Genomic DNA, 20,282 nt, shown 5'->3' with positions numbered 1-20,282 from the left:
CCTTGTTGTGACATTCCCAAGCTCTCACACACACAGGCGCCCACACACATTTTGGGTTATGCTACTAACACCAGCGGTAGCCGATAATGAAGATGATAACTTTAAAGTAAAATATCTGAGGAAAAAAAAAATCCTAGCTCAAAATCGATTGCGCCATTGTTTTCGTATTAAAAAGAGATTTCAAATGAGCCCCCACTCGACCCCCAGTGCCATTTAAGATTTTGCTGCCCTTGACTCCAAGGGGGTGGGGGTGTTTTTTTTGGCGTTAACTGGTAGATTTTATGACCCCATTAAATCCCACCAAATTTCAACCCTCTACCTCGAGCCGTTCAAGTTATGAGGGTGTTCCGGAACTTTTGGTGGGCACTGTATGTATCTACTATTTATTCCCATTTGCTGACTACTAAGATTCAGCATGAGCCTCTTGTAGCCGAGGCTAAGTGGAAGGAATTACTTCCCTCCATGACGGATGATGAATGGAAAGATGCCTTGAGTTCACACTTAGTTTCCCCAGCCGCTAATAACAAGTTATTATTCACCAATGTTATCTTACCCTGATTAGACTCCAACACATGGGCAGACTTACTTCATCCAGATGTCATAGATGTAGTGCTAATAGAGCAGATTTTATTCATCTAATGTGGCAGTGTCCCATGATATCTGCCTTTTGGAGAGAAGTTGTAGCTTTATTGACAGGGGTTAGGGGGAAATCGGTGCAGCTAACACCTGATATATGTTTGCTGGGACTGATTCCGGGAGATGGGCGGTCGTCTTATGACCAGGTATCCTAAAGGAGGCCCTGTTCATGGCAAGGAAGGCCGTCGCTATACGTTGGATGGTGGACAGATCACCATCGCTTGCCCAATGGTGTAAATTGATCAATTATATTTTACATTATGAGAACTGTGGATGCTCTACTGAATTCTTGTCAATCTGAGGTAATTGGAGTTCCTCTCTTCTTACACACTGTAGTGTCAGGGTATGTTCACACGATAGCAGGCATTTACGGCTGAAATGACAGCCTGTTTTCAGAAGAAAACAGCTGCGTCGTTTCAGCCGTAAATGCTCCTCCTCGTAATATACGAGGCGTCTGTGACGCTCGTATATCTTGAGCTGCTTTTCATTGAGTTCAATGAAGAACGGCTCAAATTACGTGGCAAAGAAGTGTCCTGCACTTCTTTGCCGAGGCAGTCAATTTACGCGTCGTCGTTTGACAGCTGTCAAACGACGACGCGTAAATGACAGGTCGTCTGCACAATATGTCGGCAAACCCATTCAAATGAATGGGCAGATGTTTGCCGACGTATTGTAGCCCTATTTTCAGACGTAAAACGAGGCATAATACGCCCCGTTTACGTCTGAAAATAGGTCGTGTGAACCCAGCCTTAGGGGTTTTACAGACTCATTGGCTCATGCCCTTAGCGCATTTCAATAATGTATGTTTCAAAGCTTCAATATTTGCCAATGTTGCTTTCTCCCTGCCTGCGTGCAGTGTAAAGCTGGGTTCACAGAGTTTTTTGCAGGAGGAAAATTGGCCTCAAAACTCTGTTTGGAATTTTGGTGTCAGATTTTGCTCTTCCTGCACGCCGATTTTCGCACACGGCCATTGAGTGCCGCGGGCAAAAAACGCCGCTTAATACGCTTTTTCTGCCTCCTATTGATGTCAAAGGGAGGTCAGAGGCGTAAATGCCCATAGATAGGGCATGTCTCTTCCCGCTCACGGGAAAAATACGCCTACGCCTCCGCCTCCCAGTGAAATCAATGGGAGGCATTTTCGGCCGTTTTTTGGTCCTGTTTCCGCGTCAAAGAACTCTGTGTGAACTCCCCCTAAATTACCTGAATGTAACTATTTTTGCATTTTGTGAGTTTGGTATTTTGATACCCTTAGATACTTGTATGTATAGCGCATTCTATTATATTGTTAGCTTTACTATGTATACCCTGAATATCACTCCTTGTTGTCTCTCTGAGTGTTCATTGTAATTATACTGATGTCTTTTGTATGCTTGATCCTGTTAATTAAATTTTTAATAAAACGAGTTAAAAAAAAAAAAAGGGTTTTTATTGTGTCAAAGTAGTAAAACAAACCAACAAAAAAAAGTTATAGCTCTCAGAATATGGTGACACAAAAACATGTTTTTTTTTTCTTTTATTGTGTAAAACTTGTAAAACAAAAAAAAAAACTATATATCAATGGTATTGCCGTAATTGTATTGACCCACAGAATAAAGTGAACACAAAAACACTATTGCGGAATTGCTGTTTTTTTCAATTCCCTCCCAGAAAAAAAATAAACGTTTTACAACACATTATATGTACCCCAAAATGACATCATTAAAAAATATAACCTGTCCCGCAAAACTGACCGTAAAACTAACCTCTTGCCTCCGTCATTTTTCTTCTTTTTTTTTTTAGATTATTGGTCGGTTTCATCACATGACCGCGAACGGCAAATCGTGCCGCTCCGGGGGCAGAGCCTATGTGTCCCCTTGCCTGCTGCTCTCCTCCAATTGGACGGACGCTGCTGGGGATACAGGACCAGCGTTGCTAACTGGGTGGGAATAACCCTTGGCCTTTTTCTACTTCCCCCTACAGGTGCCCTAGCCTCAGTTACTGCGATTACTTCCTGTAGGAGTGTGTGCTTATCCTAGTGGAACTAGATAAAGGCAGCCATTACTCCCTAAATCGGAGTATCGACTGCTGTGCAGTCCTAAGTGGTTCTATTGTTTTTTTTACACTATAGTGTGTGGTTCAGTAACCCCCTCTGATGCCATGTCTGACCCTAAGGGAGAAACCTCACGCCAGACAACCTTTGCGATCTATTATGCCTGTTCCAAGTGCAATTCTAAATTTCCTTGTGGTCAGTCTACTTCCTTATGTGATCCATGCCGACCTCCTGGCCAAACGTCTGTGGCCTCTGCCACCCCCAGTATTGCTCACCCCTGGTACGATGGGTGTATATCCAGAATGGGCCCTTTTCCGAACAGTGAATAACCTAGCGAACATCACTCAATCTATCTATGTCTACCCGCCCTCCCCTGGACTCCTGTTCTGCCCGTCCTCATCTGGACTCCCCATCCATGTCTTCGTCTCGTGGCAGGTGCAGAAAGCGAACCAGGTTCACTTGCCTGCCTTCGGTCTCGCCATCCTCTTCTATTTCACTTTCCCCACCAGAGATGCGGTACGGTGCTTCCTCTCCCACTAGAGGTTTTGTCTGAGGGCAAACTGTGATTCTGACTCGGATTCAGTTGGTAAGGGTTCTACCCACCACAGTGGAGGTCCTTATGAGGGCTACCTGTGACACCCTACATGTCCCTATTTCTGCACCTTCCTTTTTATCTGACTCCATTTACTTTCTTCAGCCTCAACGTTCCCAAGCGGTCTTTCTAGTCCATTTGGAACTTGAAGGTATTGTGTTTAAGCAATGGCAACACAGTGTGGATTCTTTTAAAACAACTTTTGAGGCTTCTGGCTATGCCCTTAGTTCTCCTAACCCAGACTGAAGCAAAAATCGAGCGATCAATAAATGGGAGCTCAAACTTCGTCATGGCCTGCTCTCTGGCCCTCCTTTGATGGAACTGGTGTATCTGTCTCATCTTATCTCTAATGTGTTTAAGTATGTGTGTGGATTCGGAACTTGAAAGAATGTGTGGGAGCTGTGTCCTCCAATCAACTGGATGAGAAAGGGATTTTACGGTAAATACTCAAAAAAATCCTGTTTTTGTGTCGCCATTTTCTGAGAACTATAACTTTTCCATTTTTCCATCCATTGAGCAGTTGGAGGAATTGTTTTTTTGCGGGTGTGCTGTAGTTTTTTTATTGGTATCATTTTGCGGTACATGAGACTTTTTGATCACTTTTAATCTAATTTTAATTTAAATTTAGTGGGAGGCGAGGCGACCATAAAACAGCAATTCTGGCCTTTTTAATTTAAAAAGTTACATAATGTTATATTGTAACAGATCAGTGCTAGAGCCATTGCATCACAGACACTAACGGTGTCTGATGGAACCCATTGACTTTAATGGGTCTCGTCGGGTTTCCATGAGGGGGTCTGTCGTTTTATCGGAAGAAATAGCATAGCATGCTGCAATATTTCTTCCTGCGTTTTTTTTTCACCAGAACTGTGACCCCCTAAAAGAGCCTGCGACGCTGATGTGAACAGAGCTGGAGACGTAACTGTGCATCAAATGTCGGGAAGGGGTTAAAAGGTTATGGCTCTTGTAACAGAATGATGCAAACAGACCAATTTATACACCCGGCCGATTCTCACATGAAACCTTAACGTACCAAAATGGGTTTTCTAAGTCAGACAACCCCTTTAACTCACTATTTCCCATTAACACAAACTCAGCACATATTTGGTGTCAAGCCTTACCAGAATCAAGGCATGGCTTTCAGTGAACAGGGGCCGTCCATCCAATAGATGAACAGACCCAGATTCAACTGCTTGGATGTCTTCCTAAAACCCAGAGGGCCACTAGTATAGCTCCACACTGCAGCAATCTTACTTGGAGGTACCTCCTTTTTTCCTTTCAGAAAAGGGCCAAAACTCATTATACCAATATACTAGCACATATGGTGTATTTTCTCCATTTTGTAACCTGAATACCTGCCTAGATGGAAAAACTAAGTTTCCTCAACAACAAAGCCTTATTGCCTGCGTGAGGATTCACCCAGTTCTCTCATTACTTAAACACACCACAATAATTCTATTGTAGTAGAAATGCCTCTCTGCCTGGAGAAGTTTCATTCATAGAGCTCAATACTTAAAGAGGCTCTGTCACCAGATTATAAGTGCCCTGTCTCCTACATAATCTGATCGACGCTGGAATGTAGATAACAGCAGTGGTTTTTATTTTGAAAAACGATCATTTTTGAGCAAGTTATGAGCAATTTTAGATTTATGCTAATGAGTTTCTTAATAGACAACTGGGCGTGTTTTTACTTTTTTAACAAGTGGGCGTTGTGAAGAGAAGTGTGACGCTGACCAATCAGCCTCATACACTTCTCATTGTTCCAGCCCAACTTCTTTCACTGCACAATCACACTGGGCTGGAACAATGAGAAGTGTATGAGGCTGATTGGTCGCTGATTGGTCAGCATCATACACTCCTCTGTACAACACCCAGTTGGTAAAAAGTAAAAACACGCCCAGTTTTCTATTAAGAAACAAATTAGCATAAATCTAAAATTGCTCATAACTTGCTAAAAAATTATCATTTTTCAAAATAAAAACCACTACTGTAATCTACATTACAGCGCCGATCAGATTATATAGGAGATAGGGCACTTATAATCTGGTGACAGAGCCTCTTTAAATCGCAGAGAACAGTGGGGGAAATTTATTAATCATTCTACACCAGTCTTCTGGTTTAAAAAAAGTTGCAAATGGCATAAAAGTCGCAACTTGCAAAAAAACAAAAAACCCACAACTTTTGCAGCATTTACACTGCTCACAGCACTTTACAAGTGACTGCTGCAGCCAATCACTGGCAGTGGGAGCAGGGACACATTGCTATTGGAGCACCAGGAGAGGCCAATAGTTTTTTTTCGATCATCCGTTTTCTGCAGCAGTAAATCCACCAGAAAATCTGAACCAATATAAGCAGCCTTCGGTGCGGATGTCCTGACGAATTTCCCTGTGGTTCCTGAGTGGGGTATGCTGCAGAATTTTCCATAGCGTATCTGACTCGTGTGAACATAACGTTATGATGAAATCCTTTCCAGTATTTAAATTTACCTTACTGCAATGTACAACAGAGGAAAAAAAAGTAACTTTTTTAAAAGGCACCTCAGTTACATGTTTAATGTATTACAAGACAAAAAAAACAAAAACAAGCAATTTATAAAAAAAAAAAAAAGCTAACATTTTAAATAATTACAGCACAATTAACATTTTCTTGATTTATATACAGAACACTCATCTATGAGCTTTTTGCAAACAAACGTTAACATAGATGCCTTGAAAAGAAAGAAGCTTTGTGGAGTCTCTTGGTATGTTACTGTGCATAACCACAACTGGTAGCGACAGTGTCTGCAGTGAAAAACATTATCAAAATTTAAAGGCTTTGGACACCTTCATTAAAAATGTCCTACCATTTTGTGAATCTGTGTAACTCCTTCACAAGGCTGGTTGTCCTGCAAATTCGAACATAAATCTGACGTTAAAAAGAGGCTCTGTCACCAGATTTTGCAACCCCTATCTGCTATTTCAGCAGATAGGCGCTGCAATGTAGATTACAGTAACGTTTTTATTTTTTAAAAACGAGCATTTTTGGCCAAGTTATGACCATTTTTTTAGTTATGCAAAGGAGGCTTGCAAAAGTCCAAGTGGGTGTGTTTAAAAGTAAAAGTCCAAGTGGGTGTGTATTATGTGCGTACATCGGGGCGTTTTTACTACTTTTACTAGCTGGGCGTTCTGACGAGAAGTATCATCCACTTCTCTTCAGAACGCCCAGCATCTGGCAGTGCAGACACAGAGCGTGTTCTCGAGAGATCACGCTGTGTCGTCACTCACAGGTCCTGCATCGTGTCAGACCAGCGAGGACACATCGGCACCAGAGGCTACAGTTGATTCTGCAGCAGCATCGGCATTTGCAGGTAAGTCGATGTAGCTACTTGCCTGCAAACGCTGATGCTGCTGCAGAATCAACTGTAGCCTCTGGTGCCGATGTGTCCTCGCTCGTCTGACACGATGCAGGACCTGTGAGTGACGTCACAGCGTGATCTCTCGAGAACACGGCTGTGTCTGCACTGCCAGAAGCTGGGCGTTCTGAAGAGAAGTGGATGACACTTCTCGTCAGAACGCCCAGCTAGTAAAAGTAGTAAAAACGCCCCGATGTACGCACATAATACACGCCCACTTGGACTTTTGCAAGCCTCATTTGCATAACTACAAAAATGGTCATAACTTGGCCAAAAATGCTCGTTTTTTAAAAATAAAAACGTTACTGTAATCTACATTGCAGCGCCGATCTGCTGCAATAGCAGATAGGGGTTGCAAAATCTGGTGACAGAGCCTCTTTAAGGACCCTTTCTGTGGGTCGCAAGCTTGCGTATTTTGAAAAAATACAACTAAATACCTAATGTTTAGAATTTTTGCAGTATGCAGTTTGGCCTTGAGATGTTGGGGGAGAATGGGGTGTCAGTACTGTGTTCAGTGTACTTAAAAAGGTGCTGGGCAGCCTGCCTGAGCTAACAGCGTGGGGATAACTAATAGGCTGCTAGTCAGAATGGTGCACTACATATAACCGGGTGACTGGCACCTTATAAAGGCCTTATCTGTGTGCAATAAGACTACTAGGTGACTACCCTGTAAGTCAATGTCAAACCCTTTATAGAGCCTTGAAACCAGAACGCTACTCTGTACTGATAGAGAAACAACTTGGAAACAGTGCTCTCTACAGACGTGTGTCTCTGGTTTGGATATTAACCGGTGTCATTTCAAGGCTATAAAAGGTCAGACATAGACTTACAGAGTAGTCACCTATAGGTAGCTTAAGGCAATTTTATTCCTTCTGGAGTAGAGCTATGTCACAGGGATGAAGATGTGCTGATACATGAGAGATAGTGAAGGCAGCAGCATCCTGGACACACAGAACTCACATCCAGCATGTATTACAGGGAGGGACACGCACGCAAGGAAGGAAAGTTAGGCGCAAATTAAACAAAATATCAGGGGCTCTGAAAACTAATGAAGAAATGAAGATTGCAGCTTGAAACTTAGAGTTTAGTGAAAACACTTAGTGAAACTTTTTAACACAAGATAACCACTAACACCTGTAAAAATATTTTTTCCCATGTCAAAGGTTTCCATAGCCTTTAACGTTAAATGGACACAAACTTTTCAAACAACTTCTTAATCTAATAGTATACCTGGTATATATATCAACTTTGTAATTTACTTACTGTTGTAAGTAAATTGCATTGTTTTATCCATTCAAATTCTGTGTGAAGTTACTGCCACTAGGTGTGTCCCTTCCTGTAATCTACTGTCCACCCCGTTGTCAATCAATAGCCATCCCTAGCTACAGAGCAGAACTGATGGCTGCAGAAAGTGTGTGGGGGGGGGGTGTCTCTTCATTGCCTGTCAATAGAAGTCTATGGAGAGGAGAGGTCGAAGCAGGAGCAGAATGACTCAGACACACTGCCCATACAAGTCCATGGAGAGGGGGGAGCAGGGTGAGGAAAAAAAAAAACAACCATGTGCTGCAGCTTCCTGGTGTTATTTCTCACATAAGTGCTCGATTCGCAACTACATTATTCATTACTGCTATATAATCTACTCCAGGCTGCTGCAGCTTCTATATATGTGATACATAGAGATAGGAGAGCAGGATTCTCCTCTTCTATGTATGTGGTGTATAGTAGACATGACAGCAGTTAGGCTCCACCCACTAGCTCTGAGAAAATGGAAAATTAGAGCCTGCAGAGGGGAAAAAAATGCTAACCCCCCCCCCCCCCCGAAACATAGAAGTGTATGAGGCCTATATCTCTGAAAATTGCATCATGTTCCTTTGGATATTACAGCTGTATGCTCCCCTAAACACAACGCTTCTAAGGCAGAATATCTCAATAAACCAGCATCGTATGGAGACATCATACGGCGGCACATAGAGTAGGACTTCTTACAAACTCAGCCATGTGCATAGGACCTACCTAAGGCTGAATGCACACGTTGCATATTACATGCGGCTTTGCCGCGCGTATTTTCATGTGGCAAATCCGCAGTGTAATACAGTACCAGCAAAGTAAATAAAGTTTCAATACATCTCATCTACATAGTGCAGATTTGTTTTGCACGTAAATTGACCTGTGGTGTGTACATTAAAATCCGCAGCATGTCAATTTATCTTGCGTTTCCGCTTGTGAATTGTATCGGAGTAGTTTTAAAGAATAACGCACCAAAATCCGCAGCATAAAAACACACCAATTTCCACATAAAAATTTCAATACCGCACCTAAAAACGCACCATTAGGTGCGGTTTTAGCTGTGGAATTATGTGCATACACCTGTGGTTTTGGTGTGGATTTTCCGCATCAAATTACGCAACGTGTGCATGTAGCCTAAGGGTCCTTTTATATAAGTACATTTTGTTCCCGATAAAGGAGTGCCGATCGTCGCTCACTTATTCTATTCAAACGGGGCAACGATCGGAATGTATGAGGACGATTGATCGCTAATATGATCACTCGTCCCCATATATTTGCATCTTGTTGGCAGCACATCCCGTTTACACAGGGTGATGCGCTGCCGACGAGCGACCATTTTTTCGGGCCGCAAAAAAGATTCAATCAGCTGATAAACCAGCGTTTTCAGTAAATTGCTTATCCTCATAAAACAAGTCTCATTTAAAGCCTGAGTAGGCGAGAACTCATAGTGCAATAACTAAAGCAAAGAATAATATAAAAAATAAAATACCATAAAACTGCAAATAATAGGCTTGAAGTGTACCTTTACTTTCACAAATCTTTTGACATGTCATAGTGACATGTCAGAAGTTTTGATTGGTGGGGGTCCGAGCACTGAGACCCCCTCCGATTGCTAAAATGAAGCGGCAGAAGAGCTCAGGTGAGCGCGGAGCAGCTTTGTTTCTGAGCGGCTTTCTTCGAAAAGCCAAGCAAGTGGTGTACAGGTTCAATACAAAGTCTATGATCAAAACATCTGACATGTCACCAAGACATGTCAAAAGTTATAAGAAAGTACATGTTAAAAGGAAACAATAAAGCATTAAGGGAGAAACGAATTAATTCACTACCATTACATGTACGTACTAAGCTAAAGGGCTTTAAAGAGGCTCTGTCACCAGATTTTGCAACCCCTATCTGCTATTGCAGCAGATCGGCGCTGCAATGTAGATTACAGTAACGTTTTTATTTTTAAAAAACGAGCATTTTTGGCCAAGTTATGACCATTTTTGTAGTTATGCAAATGAGGCTTGCAAAAGTCCAAGTGGGTGTGTTTAAAAGTAAAAGTCCAAGTGGGTGTGTATTATGCGCGTACATCGGGGCGTTTTTAATACTTTTACTAGCTGGGCGCTCTGAAGAGAAGTATCATCCACTTCTCTTCAGAACGCCCATCTTCTGACAGTGCAGATCTGTGACGTCACTCACAGGTCCTGCACAGGTCCTAAGATCGACTTACCTGCAAACGCTGATGCTGCTGCAGAATCAACTGTAGCCTCTGGTGCCGATGTGGCCGACACGATGCAGGACCTGTGAGTGACGTCACAGATCTGCACTGTCAGAAGCTGGGCGTTCTGAAGAGAAGTGGATGATACTTCTCTTCAGAGCGCCCAGCTAGTAAAAGTATTAAAAACGCCCCGATGTACGCACATAATACACGCCCACTTGGACTTTTACTTTTAAACACACCCACTTGGACTTTTGCAAGCCTCATTTGCATAACTACAAAAATGGTCATAACTTGGCCAAAAATGCTCGTTTAAAAAAAATAAAAACGTTACTGTAATCTACATTGCAGCACCGATCTGCTGCAATAGCAGATAGGGGTTGCAAAATCTGGTGACAGAGCCTCTTTAAGCAAAGTTAACTAGTCAACTTTATTCAAGTTTTTAATATTTTTTTTGTGATTTAAGTGCACAAGTAAAATTCCAGGGACTAAAGTCACACATACAACTTTTCTATCAGGGATCCCTTTGCTTAAAGAGGATCCCTCATAAGTTTGTTGCAATGTTAATATGAGGGGATTCATCGCCCAGCTTTGCTGGGTGGACAAGATGTTAAAGAGGCTCTGTCACTACATTATAAGTGCCCTATCCTACATAATGTGATCGGCGCTGTAATGTAGAGAACAAAAGTGTTTTTTGGGCATTAATAAACTAATTAGCATAAATCTAAAATTGCTCATGACTTGCTCAAAAATGATCGTTTTTCAAAATAAAAACCACTGCTGTTATCTACATTACAGCGCCGATCAGATTATCTAGGAGATAGGGCATTTATAATGTGGTGACAGAATCTCTTTAATAGGTAAATCCACATTTGAACAACATTTCATAGGTTACATATATAATTAATCTGCATAAAAAGTTGAGTAACTTTGTAATTACATTGCTTATTAAATTGTACTTCTTGTATTGCTCTTGAGTTAAAGACTGTTATACTGACAGGTTCTCTGACATGCAGGATCCAGCGGCAGGTCAGCTGGACTGACAGGTTTAGTGACAGCTGGTCCTACGTGTCTCTCGGACATGCTGTTTGTTATCCATCACATCTAAGTTATGAACTTAGATGTGATTGGTTTCAGCTCGATCCTGCGCGTCAGAGCCGTCACTGGTCAGTCCCGCTAACCTGATGGATTCAGGTCTCAGCGCACAATACAGCTGCTATGTATACAGAATACAAAGCAGCTGTATTTCAAAAAGTTAAAATTATTTTTAATAAGATGTAATTAGAAAGTTGCAAACACACTGATAAACATTTTTATTAAAAAAAATAGAATAAAAAAAAATCTCCCAGCATTCACGGCTGACCCAATATATGTACAAAGCTTCAGCTTTCATTATGCATTCTGGAAAGCGTGGTCCTTACACCACAGTAATCTGTAATCCGGAATGAAGTACAGTACAGAGCGTTGCATTTAGGAGTGCTGCAAAGATTTTAGGGGAAGGTATCAGTAAACACAATGTGGAATGGTTCTCGCAGGAAGAAGTAGAATTATGAATGCAGCTCTGAACTAGACTACAGGCTGTAACTCAAGATAATTAATGTACTTACAGAGTTACTAAACCTTTATATAGGAGATATAATATACGCACACACGCGCGCAGCTTAGCCGTACACTTTTAGTATTTAATAGCCCCATCATATTACTTTCTATCTGCTTTTTTTCAGATTTTGTATGCATTTTTTTCAGATTTTAAACAAAATAATTGTAATCTGAATGCAAAAGCCATGTTACAACTAGGGGGTCACTACCCTTCTTTAATTCTGACTTGATGTAGGAACAAAAGAGTGCACCAACAATAGTAAAATAATAGAAAATATCAGGCAGAGTGGACAGCCGCTACAAATTTTTGTCTCTATCTCAGAAACATTTCTCCTAAGCCAAACACCCCCTACTCAAATCCATTACTTTAAAGTACACCCAAGGCTATAATTATACACTGTGCTGCATATTGAAGGCACAAAATTGAGGACAGTGCAAGTACCCTCTAGAGACAAAGCATGTTGAGTACTTCTAAGGGCTAGTTCACATGGCGGATTTTGCGTGGTGGGTCCCGACGCAAAATCCGCCGTGAAACTTTTCCTGCCGGCGGCAGGAAGATTCCTCCCTCCCATTGATATCTGGGGTTTGGGCGGAATCTGCCCGAAGAACGTGCAGGACGCTTCTTTTTTCCGCTAGCCGAAATAATTAGCTAGCGGGAAAAAGAAGCGTCCAACTCCCATTGAAATGAACGGGAGGCGGAATTTTGTGGCGGGTGAACATACCCTAACTCTAGAGGACAGCTCATTGATTTTAAAGGGACACTGTTCAATGATGGTTCAGGAGAAGCCAGCATTCAGTACCCTGTTCCCCCACCGATAACAGTAAGAGAAATGGGGAAAAAGCACGAATGCCAATTACATCCACATATAAACAATATAAGAATGGAAAAGCTCTAAACAGGCAAAAGGTTGGTACTCTTTGTATCAATAATTGACATGCTTCAAAGTGCACACTGAAATATTTATGGCAGCAATAAGTAAATATTAAAAAAATATAGTGCACACAAATGTAACTTACTACTAAGTCGCAAACCGGTAGAAGTCAAACTCCGATGAGACCATTTAGAACCGCAAAAGGACATGTTATTATTGACTACAGACCTGAACAATCGATAGAACTGCGGTGATCGATGAAAAATGTCTGCCGTCAAATGTAGATAATACTATTTTATGCAATTTAAATGGAGTGGGGGCAAGGGTTAGCTCGAAGTGTATATGAAAATGACTGGACTATGGTAATCACTTACAGCAAATACCAAGATATTACATTTATGAATTCTAGTCTCAGACTCTTAAGTTATGTAAAGAACGAGTTACTTTTGAGTCTGTTAGCGCTTTATATGTTTAATAATAATTTTCGATTTTTCTTCAAAGGCCAACTAAACTTTTAGACAGGTCAGTGACATGTCAGAAGTTTTCATCGGTGGGGGTATGAGCACGGAGACCCCCACCAATCCCTAAAATGAAGCGACAGAAGCGCTCGGGTGAGCGATGTGCCGCTTTGTTTCTGATCGGCTTTCCTCGGAGCAGTTTACAGGCTCAATACAAAAGTCTATGGCTCCATACACCGCTTGCCCGAGCGCTTCTGCCGCTACACCATAGCGATCGGTGGGGTTCTCAGTGCTCGGGCCACCACTGATCAAAACTTCTGACATGTCAAAAGTTTTTTTTTTAAAGTTTAGTTGCCCTTTAAAAGGTGTTGTCTCACAAAGACAACGCGTATTGATATGCCCTACTAGGGCACATGGACAATATAGTGGAGGGTTCCCCCGCTCGAGACCCGCCATTGTGAGCTAGAGTTGAGAGCCAATAAAAGTATTTTTTATAGCTCAGTGGTGTTTATGGATGGTATCAACTAGCGCAAACATATAGATCTAGCCATTCACTGAGCAGGTTTAGCAAATGGATTTTACCTGGTATGGCCAAGTTACTAAAAAGTAGATTTAGAGCATTCTGCCATGTTCCACAGTGATCTGACCTGTTGTGCTGGAATTTAAAAATGTTGAATTCTATCTTGGCAGTTCAAGCTAGCTCCTCATCTAGCAATATATATGCAAACAATGTAGTGTATCCATATAGGATAGTTTTTAAATGTTGTATTTCTGATCCTCTAGATAGAACTTCCGCTTCTTATATGCGATTAATATTCTAGGCAAATAATCGATTTACCAGAGGAAAGATTCTACTAAATGAAGCCATTAGGCGTTTTGCTGCTTCGTTCTACTGGAAAAATCTTTTAAGGAAGCTAAAGGAGAACACATGGCAAGGAAAAACCTGCGAGGTAGCCATGTGACCGGAAAAAAACATACCTTTTTCAGGTATACTGGTAAATACGGTTACCTTAGAATTCTATTGCAACCTACAGTATGTGAGACGTGGATTCCTCTTTCTGGTAGAGGTTGAAATCCATAGCTCCATTGAGAGGTAGACTATGTATTATGTAGTAAAAACGGTATATCTGAAATGCTGCAAACCTAGAATGATATAAAGGCTGCAATAGAGTGATGAATGGTTATAAGCCTTTGGTTTGGCAGACCTGCTGTTGACATACTGTATGTATAAAACACATTGGCTTTGTTCACACCTGCAATGTGACATTCCGTTGTTCTGCGCCATCAGAGGAACAGAACAAGAGAATAATGGAAGCAACGGTTCTGTTGCACAACGGATGCCGCCGGAACCAATTGACTTTAATAGGTTCCGTCGGCTTTCTGTCGGGGTGTCCGTGATTTTACCAGACACAATAGCGCAGCATGCTGCAATATTGTTACATAGTACGGTTGAAAAAAGACATATGTCCATGAAGTTCAACCAAGGGATGGGAGAAAGGGAAGGCATGAAACAAAAACTCTACACATTCACATAGGAGCTGATATTTTTTCATTCTAGGAAATTATCTATTGTTCCCGGTAATCCCTGCCGGGTCTGCAACGGAGGCCCCTAATGGGGCCTCCAATGCAGATGTGAACGAAGCCTTACATGGGCATACTGGCATTCTAGTCACAACATTGGTTTTCAACATGAAGTTAGCACACCGTCCTTGTAATGAGGCAGGGTGTATGCACAGTCTATACGTCTTTTGAACCTTACTATTTAGCCTTTATCTTTACTTTAAAAAAGGGGCTGTCTATTTTTTTTCCAGAAACGGCTCCACCCTTGTCCATGGGGACTGCCTGGTGTTGCAGCAGAACCCCATTCAAGTCAATGGGGATGAGCTGCCATACCAGACACAACCCACGGGCAAAATAATTATTTCTGGGGAGAAAATAAAAAGACCATTTGGACAATCTCAGCATATTAAAGTGGTTGTCTAACTAGTGACATCACCGAGACACCGACATCATCGCCTCTTACCTATACACCACAGAGATATATTACCAATTCCTAATGAATTTTGCGTACTGTAAATTCAGTTTTTTCTCTGAATAACTGGATATAGCTCTTAGCTAATATCTGGGATTCTTAAGAATACATTGACCAGTGCTGCTTCTGTGTTCAGCATTTACCGCTGACTGTTATACACAATACCCTTCCATTACGGGAAAAAATATCACCGGCTGAAATCCCTATTTAAATATGTATAGGAAATGGGTTTTGACAAGACATGATTCCCATCAATTGCATTCATTTTTAATAGGCGTCCTGCAGAAACGAGGATGTCTGGTCGCTGTAGCGAAGAGCGGATACCTAATTGCAGGAGCCATTAGTGGCATGGAACCAGAGGAAAGATGAATCTGATAGGTGGCCGCAGAAGTAACTTCACTTCTGACGGGGATGTCAGTAAATGTAAAATAGCACCTAATAGTTCTTTTGGTCTCCTCGGTAGAGCAGCACTGCAGTCGTGTCATCTCACACATTCAGAAAAGTTTATTCTCCAGTGCTGGATTTTTGTGGATGTCACAAGCAGCTTAGATCGGACAGAACTCCAAATAACGTACTAAATATTTTGGCCCAAGTGCTTCCCTGAATATCAGACTGGAGCTCTGCTTGTTATTTATCCTTTTCACTTGGCGTATCACGCGCCGACTTAAGAAAATCACTTCTCAAGAGACGGTAGAAAAGCACTATATTCATCACAGTCATAATGGCCATCCCAACACTACCAATGGTGTAGGTGAGTAGCGGAATGTTCTCTCTGTTTAACACCAACCACCGCGTCATCCACGCCAATGTGCTGATCCGGAAGATGACATATGTTCCCAGGTTCAGTAAGCTGTTCAGCCGATACATGGTGGTTTTTACAAGGTTGGCCATGAGCAGTATCTGTCGCAGATGGAGGAAGATGGAGTTAATTTCCACTAGCAAGGCCACCACGGAAAATCCAACATAGCGATGGAGGAGCATAGATATACCAAAGCAAGTGATAACCTGAAAGAAATGGAAAACACTCTGGTAAGAGAACGTCATTTATAAGGCTATGTTCACACAGAGTATTTTGGGGGAGGAATATCTGCCTCAAAATTCCGTTTGGAACTTTGAGGCAGATATTCCTCTCCCTGCACGCCGATTTTCGCGGCAATTATCGCGCCGTTTTTCGCCCGCGGCCATTGAGCGCCGCGGGCATAAAACAGCGAGATATACGCTTTCTCCTGCCTCCCATTGAAGTCAATGGGAGGTCGGAGGCGGAAGCGCCCGAAGATAGGGCATGTCGCTTCTTTTTCCCGCGAGGCAGTTTTACTGCTCGCGGGAAAAAGACGCCGACGCCTCCCATTGAAATCAATGGGAGGCGTTCTCGGGCCGTTTCTGCCGAGTTTTGCGACGCGGTTTCCGCGTCAAAAAACTCGGCAAAATACCCCGTGTGAACATAGCCTAACAGTGAAAACCCCCCTATCTTCAGAGGTCGCACATACATTACATGACAGTGGTGTGTCATCCTAAAATGAAGCTCCCCATGATTACCATTGCCTATAGTCAGAAAATATAAAATCTTGCATTGGTTTATCATTTACCTTTTAGTTTGTATTACACGGTGCACTGTAGAAACCAAATCTGCTGCTACACGGCAACTATCAGGTTAGGCCTAGTTCACATCTGCGTTCGTTATTTTGTTGTTGTGTTCCGTCGGAGGAGAGGAACGGGAGAATAACCGGAACCGCTGCACCACGGACATCACCGGCGTAACCCATTGACTTTAATGGGTTGTCAGGGTGTCAATGGTTTTACCGGTAATACCTGAGCATGCTGCGCTATGGTTTCCAAAATTGTCGGCAGAATCTGTAACGGGGCCCCTAACAGAGCCTTCAACGTAGATGTGAATTAGGCCTTAGCTGCAGCTGACTGATCTTATGGTTTTATTTTAACTATTGCTTTTGAAAAGAATCAGAGGTCCTGTAGTATGGAGACCTACAGATGGCGTCAGACTTCGTGTACGGATATATTCTTCCCTAAAAAGAATGTTTTTAGGGAAGAATACCTTCGTACATAAACAGTCCGGTTGGGCATGCTAAGGTTTTGTCTTGTAAGGAATTAAAAAAAACAACAAAAAAAACCAAAAACTTCATATACCTCCATATGGCTCATGCACTTCTATGGCAATCCTGTTACGGCTCCGTACAAAACGCAGCCGTAATATGGTCGAATGGTGAATGGCTACGGATCAATAGTACATAAACATCACAATAGTCTGAATATTATAAAAATTGTTACTTTGATTATTTAAGTTAATGAATAATAGCTGCAGGGCGTATTACGGTGTTAACGAGCCAGTAAGAACCAGATCCCAATTACACTAGCACATTATGCACTCAAACTACTAAACTGAGTTCCATAATGTTATGTGGAAACCATCAAAAAGCTGCTGTTGGTGGATCTGTTATTGACTGGAATTTTTTGGTACTTTACACAGGATAAAAAAAACAAACTGAAAAATAAGCAAAAGGTGATGAATATATATTACAAAGTCTTCAGACTTTACATTCTCTGATCATATAGTTTGTCAGATATAAGACAAATAGTCGGCACTGTTTTTATTGTGTGCTTCTTTTGACTCATATCGGAGATGCTCTACAATACGATCATATATAGAATCTTATATACAAGAATAATATATATCATATAAAGAATCTTATGCGAAAGGGCACAAAAACACTGCCAATATTACAAACAGAAGTGGGCCATGAATTCCACAGCGGAAACATTTATTCTCTTGCCCGACTGTGTAATTGCTTAAAATGTCCACACGAGGGGGCCAAACCTGCCTTCCTTATAATAACAGGTCTTACTGACATTCAGTTCATATAGGGACAAGCGTGCACATTGAACAGGAAGGGACACGTGCCTAATGCTACAGAGGCAGCCAGTATTCCAGAACGCGGGTAGCTCAAGTGCTCTCTCAGAACTTTTTTTCTCAGGAATTCTGTATGAGGCATATAACGAAAAAAAAAAGGAGAAAGAACAATATGCAGGTCCTGTCTCCAGCCGCCTATTTGCGGAGAATGAGGATCTGTTCTCTCATGGCTCTCTCGTGACAACCCACTTATAATTGCAAGACATGGGAATAATTAGCATAATCTCTTGCATGTAGTCTGACAGTAGTAGTAGTACTAGACAACGGTGGGGGTGGCCCCCTTTCAGCACACATACGGCATGTCAGCCACTGCTGTTGTCGGAGGCCACACTCCTCTCTGTTCTGAATCCTGCCATGTGCAGTGTTGTCATGGTGGCCTTGTGTGAACCCAAATCATCAAATTCAACAGTCCCCACATTCCAGCTATTGAATAGTGGCAATTTCAGGGGTACATGTGGTGCAGCCATGTAATTGGGGATCTAAACACACACGTTTCTATGACAACACCGGACAGAAATGTAAACAGGAAATTTCCACAAAACCTGGCAGCTTTACAACACAGGCCTAGTCAAGTGCTCATATCTCAGGATAGAGGCTTTTATCTTTGAGAAATAAGAGTAAATCAAGCTCCACTATTGCTTCACATATGAAAAACATTAAGGGCTTGTACTCACGTAACGGAATTGTTGCGTATTTTCCGCCAGGAATTGCGTACGGAGAATACGCAGCAGAATACAGTAGCAGCAAAGTGGGTGAGATTTAACAAATCTCATCCGCACGCTGCATAAAATTTCCGAGCAGAAATCCACCTGCGCTGCGTATTTTTCGTACCACAGTATGTCAATTCCTGCTGCGGAAAGTGGACTGAATTGCTGCGTTTTTCAAAGGCGATATCACCATCCCCCAACATTGAGAAAAACGCAGCAAAATACGCACCATTTTCTGCAGTAAAAAATGCAGGAAATGGTGCGGTTCTTCCGCACTGGAAGTTCTGCTAGATTCTGCGGAATTGCTGCATTTTCTGCAGCAATTCCGTTACGTGTGGACAAGCCCTAACAGGTACTTCTGTCAGCGGCTTTCTGCCATAGCGAATAGAGGGGGAGGTCTGAGCAGCGTACACTCCCCCTGTGACATCCACATGCGCTAAGGACTCATGCACGTAGCCCGATCACAGCTTCGTTTTGTATGGAGTCAGATACCGTACTCCATATGTAGTTATTCTCTTCTAGAAGCACTGCCATCCGCCCCTTCCTCTTTCAGGGGTCACAGCAGGACTGCCCGGCTGGAGTGGTCTTCGATAGCTTCTGTAGGAAAAGATGGTGCTGCACTGGGTGGTGGGGACACAAGGCCATAAAATGCAGGTAGCAAAACCCGGTTTGGTCCAGCCTTGCGCCTTTTTCTAGTGTTACATTTGGTTTAATGATCAGAAGCCATTAAATGTGCAGTAATAGGGGACATGTGGAAGGGGGGGGGGGGAAATAGGGTATTAACAGTACTGTAGAGATGTCACATTTTTATCCTGGAGCTAGGAAAATTGCACCATTCACCAAGGTCTAATTGACGTATTACTTAGCAAAGAAGATTAGTAGTGAACAAGGGCCTGTTCACATCAGCATTGCCCTTCCGTCAAAACAACGGAATCCTGTCACAACGGTTAGTAACGTTTCCGTCACCATTGAGATCAATGGTGAGGGAAACGGAAGCTAAGGGTTCAGTATGCCGTTCCGTTGAGGGGCTAACCCAACGGAAACCTCTGAAGGAAACCCCTCAACGGAAGGGCAACGCTGATGTGAATATAGCCTAAGCAGCAAAACTACAGATACTTAACAGACAAATCCTTATACAAGCAGACATGTCATCCCAAAAGTGAAATCACATGGCCTGTGCAACGCCTGCATGTCAGCATTGGGATGATATTATCAAAAGCTTTCATCAAGACATTGTAGTAAGACTCTTTCTGAAGTGGTGGCTGGTATTGTGCCAGTATTCGTATAATCTGCCCATATCCATGCAATTTAATCTAATAATGAAGATATGAATCAGTGTTCTGTGGATTTAGCGATTTAAATATATGGTGGATGGTGTCGTTTGCCAACTACAAGCAAAAAGATTTACATTGATTTCCAAAACAATTTAATACAAGGACCCCATTTACTACCAAAAGCCAATATTAGTGTCTAGTTACCGGCACAGGAAGACTGCAGGGAAACACTTTTAAAAGATTTGACAATACCCACATCCTTCGATTTCAACGGTTTTCCTT

The 20,282-nt window shown here is 42.2% G+C and overlaps 1 protein-coding gene across 1 annotated transcript in view; it reads right to left on the bottom strand.

The window, feature by feature from the left end:
* Window positions 1-11,918: 11,918 nt before the first annotated feature.
* The window catches only part of TLCD2 (TLC domain containing 2), a 34,112-nt gene continuing 25,748 nt past the window's right edge, over window positions 11,919-20,282 (bottom strand). Inside the window, exon 4 of the mRNA XM_075854176.1 lies at window positions 11,919-16,101. Coding sequence (XP_075710291.1) covers window positions 15,724-16,101 — 378 coding nt within the window. The 3' untranslated portion in view covers window positions 11,919-15,723. The remainder of the gene's footprint in view (window positions 16,102-20,282) is intronic.

The sequence above is a fragment of the Rhinoderma darwinii genome, chromosome 2 (genome assembly GCF_050947455.1).
Source record: "Rhinoderma darwinii isolate aRhiDar2 chromosome 2, aRhiDar2.hap1, whole genome shotgun sequence".
Classification (NCBI taxonomy): domain Eukaryota; kingdom Metazoa; phylum Chordata; class Amphibia; order Anura; family Rhinodermatidae; genus Rhinoderma; species Rhinoderma darwinii.
Note: the sequence above shows the minus strand (reverse complement) of the source record. Positions and strands in the feature narration are given on the sequence as shown.